This window comes from Phyllopteryx taeniolatus, chromosome 6, assembly GCF_024500385.1.
Source record: "Phyllopteryx taeniolatus isolate TA_2022b chromosome 6, UOR_Ptae_1.2, whole genome shotgun sequence".
NCBI lineage: Eukaryota > Metazoa > Chordata > Actinopteri > Syngnathiformes > Syngnathidae > Phyllopteryx > Phyllopteryx taeniolatus.
Window position 1 is genome coordinate 2,010,691 of NC_084507.1, and position 12,496 is coordinate 2,023,186.

General features: G+C 44.0%; 1 protein-coding gene across 6 annotated transcripts in view; it reads right to left on the bottom strand.

Annotated features, from left to right (window-relative positions):
- Window positions 1–12,496, bottom strand: part of LOC133479539 (low-density lipoprotein receptor class A domain-containing protein 4-like) — a 263,673-nt gene that overhangs the window by 168,648 nt on the left and 82,529 nt on the right. For all 6 annotated transcript variants that reach the window (XM_061776671.1, XM_061776670.1, XM_061776668.1 and 3 more), the window contains one exon: window positions 9,301–9,441. In XM_061776671.1, coding sequence (XP_061632655.1) covers window positions 9,301–9,441 — 141 coding nt within the window. The remainder of the gene's footprint in view (window positions 1–9,300; window positions 9,442–12,496) is intronic.

Consider the following 12,496-nt stretch of genomic DNA (forward strand, 5'->3'; position numbering starts at 1 on the left):
TTTAAATTCTATTTAATTATGTCATTACTGTATGCGTTTAGTACAATATTATAGAGTGTACATTTTTTCTTAAGAAACAAACAACAACAATAACAACACGACAAGTGAAAGAGCAACATGTAGCATTCACCCCTTGGTCGCATATAGAAACAATGCCATAAAACACACACTTGATCACTTAAGAATCCAAACGGGTCTTCCCTGCTCCTTGGAGAGAAACAGAAATCGTAATGAGCATTTGTTGCAGTAATAGTGGTAAAAGCATCAGAAATGGGGTAACCCTGATGAGTCATCTTGGCAAGTGAAAGGAGAAGAAATAATGTGATAAGTGCCTGAAAGAATACATTTCCCAAGCCTTCCCAACTTGTTTCTTTTGAATGTATTTGATATCAACCTGTAAAAACTGTGCCAAGAACATTAGTTTAGTGCCTGGGCGAGAGTTGTAACAATTGTTTGTTATTATGTTTCTTTCCTAAACGTGGGAGAGTACAAAGTTGGGAGTATTTCAGATTAATATATGATTTTTAAACCCCTTTTTATGGGCCAAATTGTAGACTAAATTCAAGTCGATGAGTGTGGTCTTCTCCACTTCTCCCGTCTCTTAGACACGCCCCCTAGGTATTGAACCCTTCGGCGTCCGCCTTCTCGCTCTCTTGGCTCTCTCTTCTCCTCAACTTCATGCCAAAAGTTACCTAAGCCACGGCTCTGCCCTCCCCCCTCTCCTTTTCCTTTTCACTTTGTTGTCACCATGGCACGTGAGCGACCCCGGACCACGACAGCGGCGCTGTCCGATCACAGAAGCCAGCCATGCGGCTTCAATCTCTTTTCCCAGCCTTGATCTGTTGGAGGGGACTCCCCCCCAGGAAGCCACTCCTGGCACCTCTACCAGTTATACCCAAGGTTGAGTGCAAGAGCGGGGCCCGCAACAAGTTCAAATGTCAGGAAAAGTTACGAGCGCACCACCAACGGGACAACAACTTTCTTTTTGCATCTCTTTTGTTTTTACCTTTTGTGCATCTTCTTCAACCAAACCTGCCTCCGTTCTTTCTGAGACAACTGAGAAAGACCAGACCGAGTGACCTAGATCGTGATTAAAACATCGCAATGAGTACGAGAAAGTACAAATTGGTGCGTAGTAGTCTGGGTTAAAGCTAGCGAGCCCACACGAGTCCCAACTTTACTCTCCCTTACTATGATTCAACTTATTTCACACTCATTTTGAGTCCAGCCACACAAGATGTCCTATTCTTCTTTACGTATACCTATTTTCTTTCTATTACCATTATTATTATTTTCTTGTGGGGGTAAAACCCCTCTGCATCTTTTCCTTGTAGTTTTCCCTTCTGATTTAATAATTCTTTTTTTGTAAAATTCCACTTCCTGTTGTGCTTTGTGTGTTTTGAGTGGAACAGTAAAACCACTGTAATCGAGAACTATTCATTTTTATTAATGTAGCTGGCCCTCACTTTTCCTAAATTTTACAAATATAAAAAGAGAGGTCCCCTCCTTGAGCTCTCACCTTATCGTGGTGGAGGGGTTTGTGTGTCCCAATGATCCTAGGAGCTAAGTTGTCTGAGGTTTTATGCCCCAGGCAGGGTCACCCATGGCAAATAGGTCCTAGGTGAGGGACCAGACAAAGCACATCTCCAAAACCCCCTATGATGACAAACATTTTCAAGAACATGTTTTCCCTTGCCCGGACGCGGGTGTGTGTGAGGTCGAGAAGTTCCGACTTAATATAGTCGGAATCGCCTCCACACGCAGCTTGGGATGTGGTACCAGTCCTCTTGAGAGAGGTTGGACTCTCTTCCACTCTGGAGTTGCCCACGGTGAGAGGCGCCGAGCAGGTGTGGGTAAACTTATTGCCTCCCGGTTCGGCGCCTGTACGTTGGGGTTCAACCCGGTGGACGAGAGGATACCCTCCCTCCGCCTTCGGGTGGGGGGACGGGTCCTGACTGTTGTTTGTGCCTATGCACCAAACAGCAGAATACCCACCCTTTTAGGAGTCCTTGGAGGAAGTGCTGGAGAGCACTCCCGCTGGGGACCCCATCGTTCTGGTGGGAGACTGTAATGCTCACGTGGGCAATGACAGTGAGACCTGGAAGGGCGTGATTGGGCGGAACAGCACCCACGATCAGAACCCAAGCGGCGTTCTGTTAATGGACTTCTGTGCTCATCACGGATTGTCCATAACGAACACCATGTTCAAAGATAAGGGTATCCACATGTGCACTTGGCACCAGGAAACCCTAGGTCACAGTTCGATGATCGACTTTGTGGTCGTGTCATCGGACTTGCGGCCGCATGTCTTGGACACGCGGGTGAAGAGAGGAGCGGAGCTGTCAACTGATCACCACCTGGTGGTGAGTTGGTTCCGTTGGTGGGGGAAGGTGCCGGTCCGATTTGGCAGGCTCAAACGTATCTGCTGGGAACGTCTGGCGGAATCCCCTGTTAGAAGGAGTTTCAACTCCCACCTCCGACAGAACTTTGCTCATGTTCTGGGGGATGCGGGGGACATCGAGTCCGAGTGGACCATGTTCCGCGCCTCCGTTGGTGAGGAGGCCGACCGGAGCTGTGGTCGTAAGGAGGTCGGTGCCTGTCATGGCAGCAATCCCCGAACCCGTTGGTGGACACCAACGGTGAGGGATGCCGTCAAACTGAAGAAGGAGTCCTATCGGGCCTTTTTGGCCTGTGGGACTCCTGAGGCAGCTGATGGGTACCGGCTGGCCAAGCGGAATGCAGCTTTGCTGGTCGCTGAAGCAAAAACTCGGGTATGGGAGGAGTTCGGTGAGGCCATGGAGAAAGACTTCCGGACGGCTTCGAGGAATTTTTGGTCCACCCTCCGGCGTCTCAGGAGGGGGAAGCAGTGCACCATCAACACTGTGTATAGTGGGGATGGGGCGCTGCTGACCTCGACTTGGGACGTTGTGAATCAGTGGGGAGAATACTTGGAAGACCTCCTCAATTCCACCGACACACCTTCCCATGAGGAAGCAGAGTTTGGTCCGCATATCCGGCAGTAAGTCGGACTCGTTTCCGCTGAGGGTCGGACTCCACCAAGGCTGCCCTTTGTCACCGATTCTGTTCATAGTTTTTATAGACAAAATTTCAAGGTGCAGCCGAGGCGTAGAGGGGGTCCGGTTTGGTGGCCCCAGTATTGCATCTCTGCTTTTTACAGATGATGTGGTTCTCTTGGCTTCATCAAGCCATGATCTCCAACTCTCACTGGAGCAGTTCACAGCCGAGTGTGAAGCGGCTGGGATGAGAATCAGCACCTCCAAATATGAGACCATGGTCCTCAGTCAGAGAAGGGTGGCGTGCCCTCTCCAGGTCGGGGATGAGATCCTGCCCCAAATGGAGGAGTTCAAGTATCTCGGGGTCTTGTTCACGAGTGAGGGAAGAATGGAACGGAGGATCGACAGGCGGATCAGTGCAGCATCTGCAGTGATGCAGACTTTGTATCGGTCCGTTGCGGTAAAGAAGGAGCTAAGCCGAAAGGCGAAGCTCTCAATTAACCAGTCGATATATACGTTCCTACCCTCACCTATGGTCAGGAGCTATGGGTCGTGACCGAAAAAACAAGATCCCGGCTACAAGCAGCCGAAATGAGTTTCCTCTGCAGGGTGTCCGGGCTCTCCCTTAGAGATAGGGTGAGAAGCTTGGTCATCCTGGTGAGGTGTTCAGGGCATGTCCCACCGGGAGGAGACCCCGGGGACGACCCAGGACACAATGGAGAGACTACGTCTTTCGGCTGGCCTGGGAACGCCTCGGGATCCCCCGGAAGAGCTGGATGAAGTAGCTGGGGAGAGGGAAGTCTGGGCATCCCTGCTAAAGCTACTGCCCCCGCGACCCGACCTCGGATAAGCGGTAGAAAATGGATGGATGGATGGACGATTAAATGCTGATTGGTTGTCACTGGCTCAGTATGCGTTGAAACGCCATGAGCCAATGAGACACACTGAAAGACTATAAGCCAATGAAAAGCTTTGAAACATTTTGAAGGAATGTAGCGCAAAGCGAAACAGCGATGATGTTCGAAGCTTCGAACGTCAGCGGTCAGGTGACACTGGTGTTTTGATACAAGCTCTGACATAGCGTTTCGAATCACTCCGCTTCAGGAAGTGTGACGCAAGCGCCAAAGCCTCTGTATCATTTGCCCATGACTAACTTATTGCAACTGATATGAAGGACACATCTCAGGTAAATGACTCGCTTGTGTCTTGAGCTGCCCAAACTCCTCATAGCTTTTCACTATGGCAGATTTAATACATATTTAACATCATCTTGATAACAGAAATTAGGAAATTGCCCTCAATGTTCCAATACTTTAGGACATGAGTGTATTACAAAGGGGAAGTGGAGTTGAAGCGAGTATGAGTGTAGACATTTAGATAGAAGAAAATAGAGGACAAGTGGCGAATAAAAGATGAAAGAAGTTGTATGAAGAGTCGAAAAAGGAGGAAAGGGGGGCACGGCGATGAAAAGAGTGTCTAGACAGCATTCATGATCCATCTGTCTGCCACTGCCACAGAAACAGCCAGGGGCGACAACAAGATGGCAAACTCCATCATGACAGAATCTTTTTCTACTGCTCCGTCTTTTGCCTGTCTTTACATCCACACATTCTTTTCTTTTCCTTTCCTTCAATCTACTGATTTCTTACTTTTCTAATCTCCTGCCACTCTTTATAGCGCTCCCATCCTATATCATCTCCACTCCGTTCCCTGCAGCAGTCATCTCTCTCTCTCTCTCTCTCTCTCTCTCTCTCTCTCTCTCTCTCTCTCTCTCTGAAAATAAAAATGATTGCACAGCTTTCCCTATAATGTTGGCTGCAGGCACATTTACATTTGCTCTAGTATTTTAAGTACCTAGTTTAGGATTTTATTAAGTGGAAATGGAATGTAGTCCCTTCAACATTCGACCTTCAATGGGGAGAAAAGTAAAAGGATATAAGTAGCTTGGCAAGAGACAAAGGTTACAAAGAAAGACAAAACAAATGTACAAATAAAAAGGTTGGAGCATTTGAGGTGAATCTTAAATGTGGTAGGGTAGTGGGCAGCCAATGAGCGAGGAAGTGATGAGAGGAAGGTGAAGAACTTGCCGGACGGACATTTACACACAGATTCAGTGCCAAGGATGAAAGTGCTGCTGTAAGAAGTTTTCCCACTCCTCCTAAAAGTTATTGAAAGAGAACAGTGCAGCAGATCAAAGTAACCTGGCAGACAGCCATTGCAGTCCAATGGCGTCCTTCACCCTCTCTCCCTCCAATCTCACTCTCTGTGTCTCCTATTCTGTTTCCATTGATTGTGGCGAGTCGAGGGAACACTCTCATCTCCCTCCCCTGACAGGGGTGCTCAGTAGGAAGCAGAAATCGGGTGGTAGATGTGGGGTCCTCATGAAAGCACCACAGAGGTTCAAACAAAAACAGGAAAGAAATTGAAAAGGAGAAAATCTTTGATGGAACATGCATCAGACTAATATCAAAAAGTCTTTAATTCAAAGTGCAATTATTTTTACCCTTCGGCACCCGATACTGAGTTTACTTGCTGCTGTTATGAGAGTGCCCAACATGAGTGGCTAACAAATCAATCCATAAAATAGGATTTAAAGCTTGTTTTCATAAAGAAAATTGTTGAATGCGAAGTAATGCACTGTGATCATAGCTCTTTTAGGGTTACGTGAACATTAGACTTTGTCCAACTTGAGATGGAATTCTTGTAGAAATAAAAAAAGATATACCACTCAATGATATCAACCACAATACTGTCAAGGCATTCCAGCAAGTCGCAAAAGGAGTGAGATTGTTTTATTATTAAAGAATGGAATATTGGTTTCATGTAAGTCTGTGTACCAATAGGATTTAACAAGCCTTATTTTTATTATGTTTATCTGCCAGTTTATTATGTTTATTCTGTTGACTAATACTACTAGCTGTGACAAAAATATAACTGACATTATCAGGAGTAGCATCAGCCATAAAACACTGGACCGTTTGAGGAAATATCACTGACATCTCACTAAACCTTTCTTGGAGAATTCCTGTAGAAAGATTTCTTGAACAAGGATGTGGACGATCACGAAGAAAAATACGGATACAGGGCTGTCGCAATAACAAAGCTGTGGTTCAGGAATTTTTGCTTGGATACCTTTGAGAGGAACTAAAACAGAGATTGTGAATCGGGCCCTCTTGCCTATCATCGGGGACTCCGACCTAACAAATGGTCTTCCGGGTTCTGAAATTCCCATTCCCCTCTAAAATGTAACAAATACTTCCAATAAGACTAGAAGTGGTTATTGATACAAAGGGAGACTCCACAAATTCCCCATTTGCTCCCAATTTTCAGTTCCTTTACATGCAGTGACACATCTAATATTTGACACAGGGATAACTTGAAGAGCAAATAACAAATGGCAAATGGTTTTGCATGAAACAAACTCAACTCAACTTAAACTCAACAACTCAATTTAAAAACTCCTGCAACAAACAGAATGTAGTTTCAGCCATGCCATCTATTTGTACAAATGGGTTCTCATCTAACTGTGCAGAGAGAAAGTAGGGCTTGGGCGATTAATCGAAATTTAATTGTGATTTCGATTTTGGCTTCTCACAATCATAGCAACATTATAATCGAAGAAAAACAATTAATGTGCTGCGACATCGGTTGTGTATGCAAGAAAGCATGTTCTTCTCACCCCCCTGAGCGTGCTTTAGGCTGTTTACTGACACTCCAGTTGGAGTTACTGTAAAACTAAACACACAACAAAAAGAGTTACACACATTGTATATTTAAATGCAAGACACACATCGTTTTAGAAATTGTCAGCTTATGCTAACAGTCTGTCGAAAACCCTATTGGCAGGCGAGCTAACATTAGTATTATATCGCGGGAAGGATTTACCTTCAGATAACGAATAGTCACACACAAACGCCGTATAACACATACAGGCAGAAGTTTAAACGAGTTTAATAAAATTTTGGGTGTGTTGGAAAATTCACTCCAAGCGCACTCTCTAGACTCGTTCGTAAAGTCAGAACGTTGGTGGAGTGTGCCATTTGGTTATTCAGAGCGCCACAGTCCGGGAGTGATGGCGTGTACTCTGTCTCCTCAGTCAGAGCGGCCGGAGCGTCCGGCAAGGAGATGTTTACAGACAGAACTGACACATTCAATATGGCGGACGCACTGATGTATCCCTTCCAATGGCCAACATGTTCGCAAATTCATAGAAAATGGAGCGTGCGCTGCCTCTCTGAACACTGCACTCTCAGAGCGCAGTGTGAGCGTTAGATTGAATTGACGAACATGCCCTTTCTTGCGGCTTTCTTCTTCACCTCTTTTTTCAGCTTACTATAAATATGCAACTTCATGCATGCACCACACCACACAGTCATGGCTTTGTACAAAAAGACACAAATGCTTTTTTTCCCCCCTGAATGTCTGACATGAAATCAGACTAAAATGTTCTTGTTTTAGGTCAATTAGGATTATAAACATTATTTCTATTTGCTAAATGCCAGAATATTGAGAGGATTTTTTTCTTAACAAATATATATAATAGACAATACAGTTACCCCTGGCATTCCAGTGTTTTTCGCCATGCTGTATTTATTTTTAATTCCATCCATCCATTTTCTGAACCGCTTATCCACAAGCGGGTTGTGGGAGTGCTAGAGCCTATCCCAGCTCACTTCGGGCAGGAGGCGGGGTACACCCTGAACCGGTTGCCAGCCAATCGCAGGACACATAGAAGCAAACAACCATTGCCACTCACATTCACACCTAGGGACAATATAGAGTCTTCAATTAACCTACCATGCATGTTTTGGGGATGTGGGAGGAAACCGTAGTGCCCGGAGAAAACCCACACAGGCACGGGGAAAACATGCAAACTCCACACAGGCAGGGCCGGGATTTGAACCCCGGTCCTCAGAACTGTGAGGCAGATGTGCTAACCAGTCGTCCACCGTGCTGCCTTATTTTTATTTATTGTTTTTTTATTTCTATTTTTAATGTATTATTATTTTTACTTGTTACTAATGTATTATCTGGTTGTTCTTTTAAGTTTTACTTAAAGTTGAGTATTGATTCCAAGTTAAAGAAATACAGTGGAACCTCGATAGAATGGCCTAACAGGGGTGGGAGGTCATCAGATATTTCTGATTGTGCGTTACATTGAAGCACTTTTTGGCCACATGCATCTGTATTACTGTACAGTACAAAATTAGTGGTTTATAGATTTTTTCCGTAGCCTAAAACGCCCAGTACTGTACAAAGTTATTGTAAATAAATAAAAAACAAAACGTTGAAAATATTTAAAGTTTCACATTTTATCCAAACTTACCATGCCGATGTGCTAGATCATGGTGACATTGTTGACATACAGGACTCATCATAGGCGAGTCGCTTTCATGAGCCGTGAGGAATTAGTGTGCTTCCTAGTTCCAAATCCATTGGCAAAGGCGAACAGCTCGACAAATAAAGCTGGTACTGTACCAAAAATAGGATGTTCCAGACTCCAGAGATTTGTGTTTGTATTCCTCAGAGTTAACACTGCTGCCATTCCGCTCTCTGGCTGCCCTATGTACAATAGACAATTGATATAACCATCGTCGCATGGCTGCCACGTCAATGCCTGACATTCAACATGGCCGCCGCGTAGGCAAGGGAGACACGTCATTTGGAATTGGATCTAGTCATATTGTATATTTGTGACCTGGAAACACCTCAGTCCCATTCTCTGCCTACGTGGCGCCACGGCGCCAGTAAATAACAGCAGCCAATTCTGGAACTAACGGACTTTGTCAATGGCAGTTGAAGTGACAAATGGAAAAAAAGTTTTAGACACATTTTTCAGTCCCGATGGTCCGTTTTATCGAGGTTCCACTGTATCAAGTTTCGAAGTCAATGAATAATGGTTTATTAATTGTGATTTCAATATGAATCAAAATATGCCTCATGGTCATTATTTTTTCCATGTTCACCCAACCCTGAAGGGGTGTACAGTCAACCCTCACCAATTCGCAAATCAACATTTGCAAATATTTCTGTAGAACATAACTAAAACTATATGCAGTATATATGCATTTTTAAAATATCTTTCTGTAATGCCCAAACACTGTTGTTTAACCATTGCTCTCAAACAATTAATGGAGAAGCCCCACCTTTTCAGAAGAAGGCAAAAAGATTCACAATACAAAACTCATTAAAACGACACTAAACATTCTCCAGGGAGTGGTAGATGTGTGAGGAGTTCATGTGAAAGAGAGGAAATGAAGTGAAGGCAGCGTCCTGCAGCACTCACAGTTGAAGATGCCCGCTGGAGGATGCTGGGTGACCATGGGGCAGTTCTCCTCATCGCTGTTGTCTCCACAGTTATTGAGCTGGTTACAGATCAGTGAGCCCAGACGCAAACAATTCCCATTGGTGCAGTGGAACTTGCACTCTGTTCAGCCAAAGGGGAGTGACATGAAAATAAGAGAGAGCCTTACTTGGAACAACTACTTAAAATCACTTCAAACACATTGGGTGTCTTTCACTAACAGTGCATACGCACAGATTTGTCCCTAAATCGCGCATATGCACATTTGATGCACAAATCTGTGTTTCGTCAATATGGTGGTACTTGTTTTTGTTTTTGTGTTCATACCCTGCAAACACATTTAGAACCTCCTTAGACCATGCATACGCACAAATCATGCAGTATCCACTGTCGAAAATACGTCAAACACACATCTTTTACCCAAGATGCGGAACATATTGGAACTACAGTCATTTCTAAAAACAATAATAATAACTTTAACGACAATAAATCAAACCAGGAATTCACTAATGGGTTGCTTGTCCTGAATAACAATGAAAGGGACACTTTGACCCTTGTTCCATTCAAGTGTTCTTACAGTGTGAGCATTTATATGTGTGTCCCTGCTGTAGCTGTCTGCGTGCAGCGGACTCCAGCCTTGTCCCTCAACGTGTCCCTCGTTTTTTCCAAGGCTTCAGTATTCTTTCTAACCCTCCGATAATCTGATTTCTATAATTTTCTGTGATTCTGCATGTGCGAATATGATCTAAAGGGGTGTATTCGCACACACGCCATTGCTGGCGTGGTTGAATTGTGATGTACTCTGGTCGGCATATACGGATCATTTCTTTATTTTTCCCGCTTCCAACGCTAATTTCATCAATTTCATCAACTACAAATGGGTGTTGTAGTCATTCCTTACTCTGTATATTAACAACATATGCCGTGTTTTTAACTTGTTTTTGGACGTCCTTTTATGGGAAATAGGGGCACAGTTTATGTAGATTGCTGCTTGCTGCTTTTTTGGACAATTGTGCAAAAAGATGCATAGTCCTCTAGCAATTAGAGCGGTTTGAATGACTAATGTAGCAATAGTCCGGTGCAATGACCATTGTGCAAAGCGCACCAAGATAGAATGTATAATTTCTAATGGAAAAATAAAAAAAATAAAAGAAAAACCACACTATTTCATGAAACACTTTTCTCATTAAATATTAAAAGTTAGCAAATGCGGAATCAATAAAACATAGAATTCATCCACTTTCCATACCGTTTGTCCTCACGAGGGTAGCGGGCGTGCTGGAGTCTATCCCAGCTGACTCGGCACGAGAGGCGGGTACACCATGAACTGGTCGCCAGCCAATCGCAGGGCATATGTAGACAAACAACAATCACACTCACATTCACACCTACGGGCAATTTAGAGTCTTCAATTAACGTACCATGCATGTTTTTGGGATGGGAGAGGAAACCGGAGTACCCGAAGAAAACGCACGCAGGCACGGGGAGAACATGCAAACTCCACACAGGCGAGGCTGGGATTTCAACCCGGGTCCTCAGAACTGTGAGGCAGGTGTGCTAACCAGTCGGTCACCATGCCGCCCTGACAAATATTGAGATAGCTAATATTTTACCAACACCCACACACAGACACACAGACAACTCAATAACAAGTGACCCGGGACCTGGTTTGGTTTCATTCTCTAATGTTGCCATGGAGCCAAGACAATCAACTATGAATCTTGCTTGTTGAATACTTGCTGAACTCCTTACTTAGTGTTTTTGTTAGTATTTTTAATTTGTCCTTGCACTAGATGTGAGATGAACCAGAAAAAAAACTACTTTCTTTTGAAATTCAGCCTCCTCTAGGGGTGGTACACAACTCTGTGTTCGTTAAAGACGAGCAGCTCGGACTAGCTGGAAGTACAGGACGGCCTTCTACCAAGCATTTTGCAGGCCGTCACCTTGTGGCAGTCCCTGTGATTTGCCCCTTTGGCAGCGAGCAACTTAATGATACTGCATTTTCTCCTCTTCTTACCACAACAAGAACAGTTTGTTCTGGTCTAGTCTAGATGGCGGCGGGAGGAGGGTGGTGGAAATTGAAGGGACAGAGATCTGCTTGAAAATAGAAACCAGCATGATCATTCTTTGGAAAGAGCCTTTTCCCCTTTTTTCTAAGTGCCAATTAGCAAAGCCTCAGTGACTTGCCCTGTCTCTTTTTTCCTCTCGCTGTCTTATCTATTACTCAATTGTCTACCTTGCCATCTCTCTGCCTCCTCTTTCATTCTCCTCTGTTCTGCCTGGCATCTTCTCTTCCACTCTATCGTGCTATATAACTCTCCACTTTTGCCTGAGCCACTTGTCTCTCCCTCTTCATCCTCCCCTCCATCTATCCTCTCACTTCATGTCAATATACTTTTGGTCAAGGCCACAAATAAGAAGCAAAGCTCTAAAATGCGACACGACATAAAACCCTTCATTTGCCCACTAAATTATGCAGACTGCTCTTCTTTGCAAACATACAGGTTAATTAATGAAGTGAAAATGCCAGATGGACTGATGACTGGCTGGCAAAATGTCATCAACAGCTCCGAAGACACTCAAATGTAATGGATAAGAAATGAGGCCCCATAAGGCTAATAAAAAGCAAAGAACAATGGTATAGTACAATAAAAACTACTTTAGAGGTCATTGTGGCAAATCATAAAAGCACGGGAAAAAGATTTGAATCTGCATATCATTTGGAGGTTTTTGTGAATGAGCTGTTGAAAACAACCAAAGTAATCCATACATACTAAGAAAGTACAACAAATAAGCTCAGAAATTAAGTTGTGTGTAATAATGTGAAATGACACAGGGAAAAAAAGTATTGACCACGCCAGCTGGTATTTATTTCATACTTTGTACAAAAGTCTTTGTTTGCAATGAGAGCTTCAACACGCCTCCTGTATGGAAAAACTAGTCGCATGAATTGATCTGGTGGGATTTGGGCCCATTCCTCCACACAAGCAGTCTCTCAAATCTTAAGAGTTCCATGGGCTTCTTTTGTAGACCTTGAGTTTCAGTTATTTCCATAGATTTTCGATTGGATTCAAGTCAGGTGATTGGCTGGGTTTTATTTTTATTTTTTTTCTTTGAAACTAATTGAGAGTTTCCTTGTTTGGGATCATTATCCTGCTGAAATGTCCAACAACAAGCC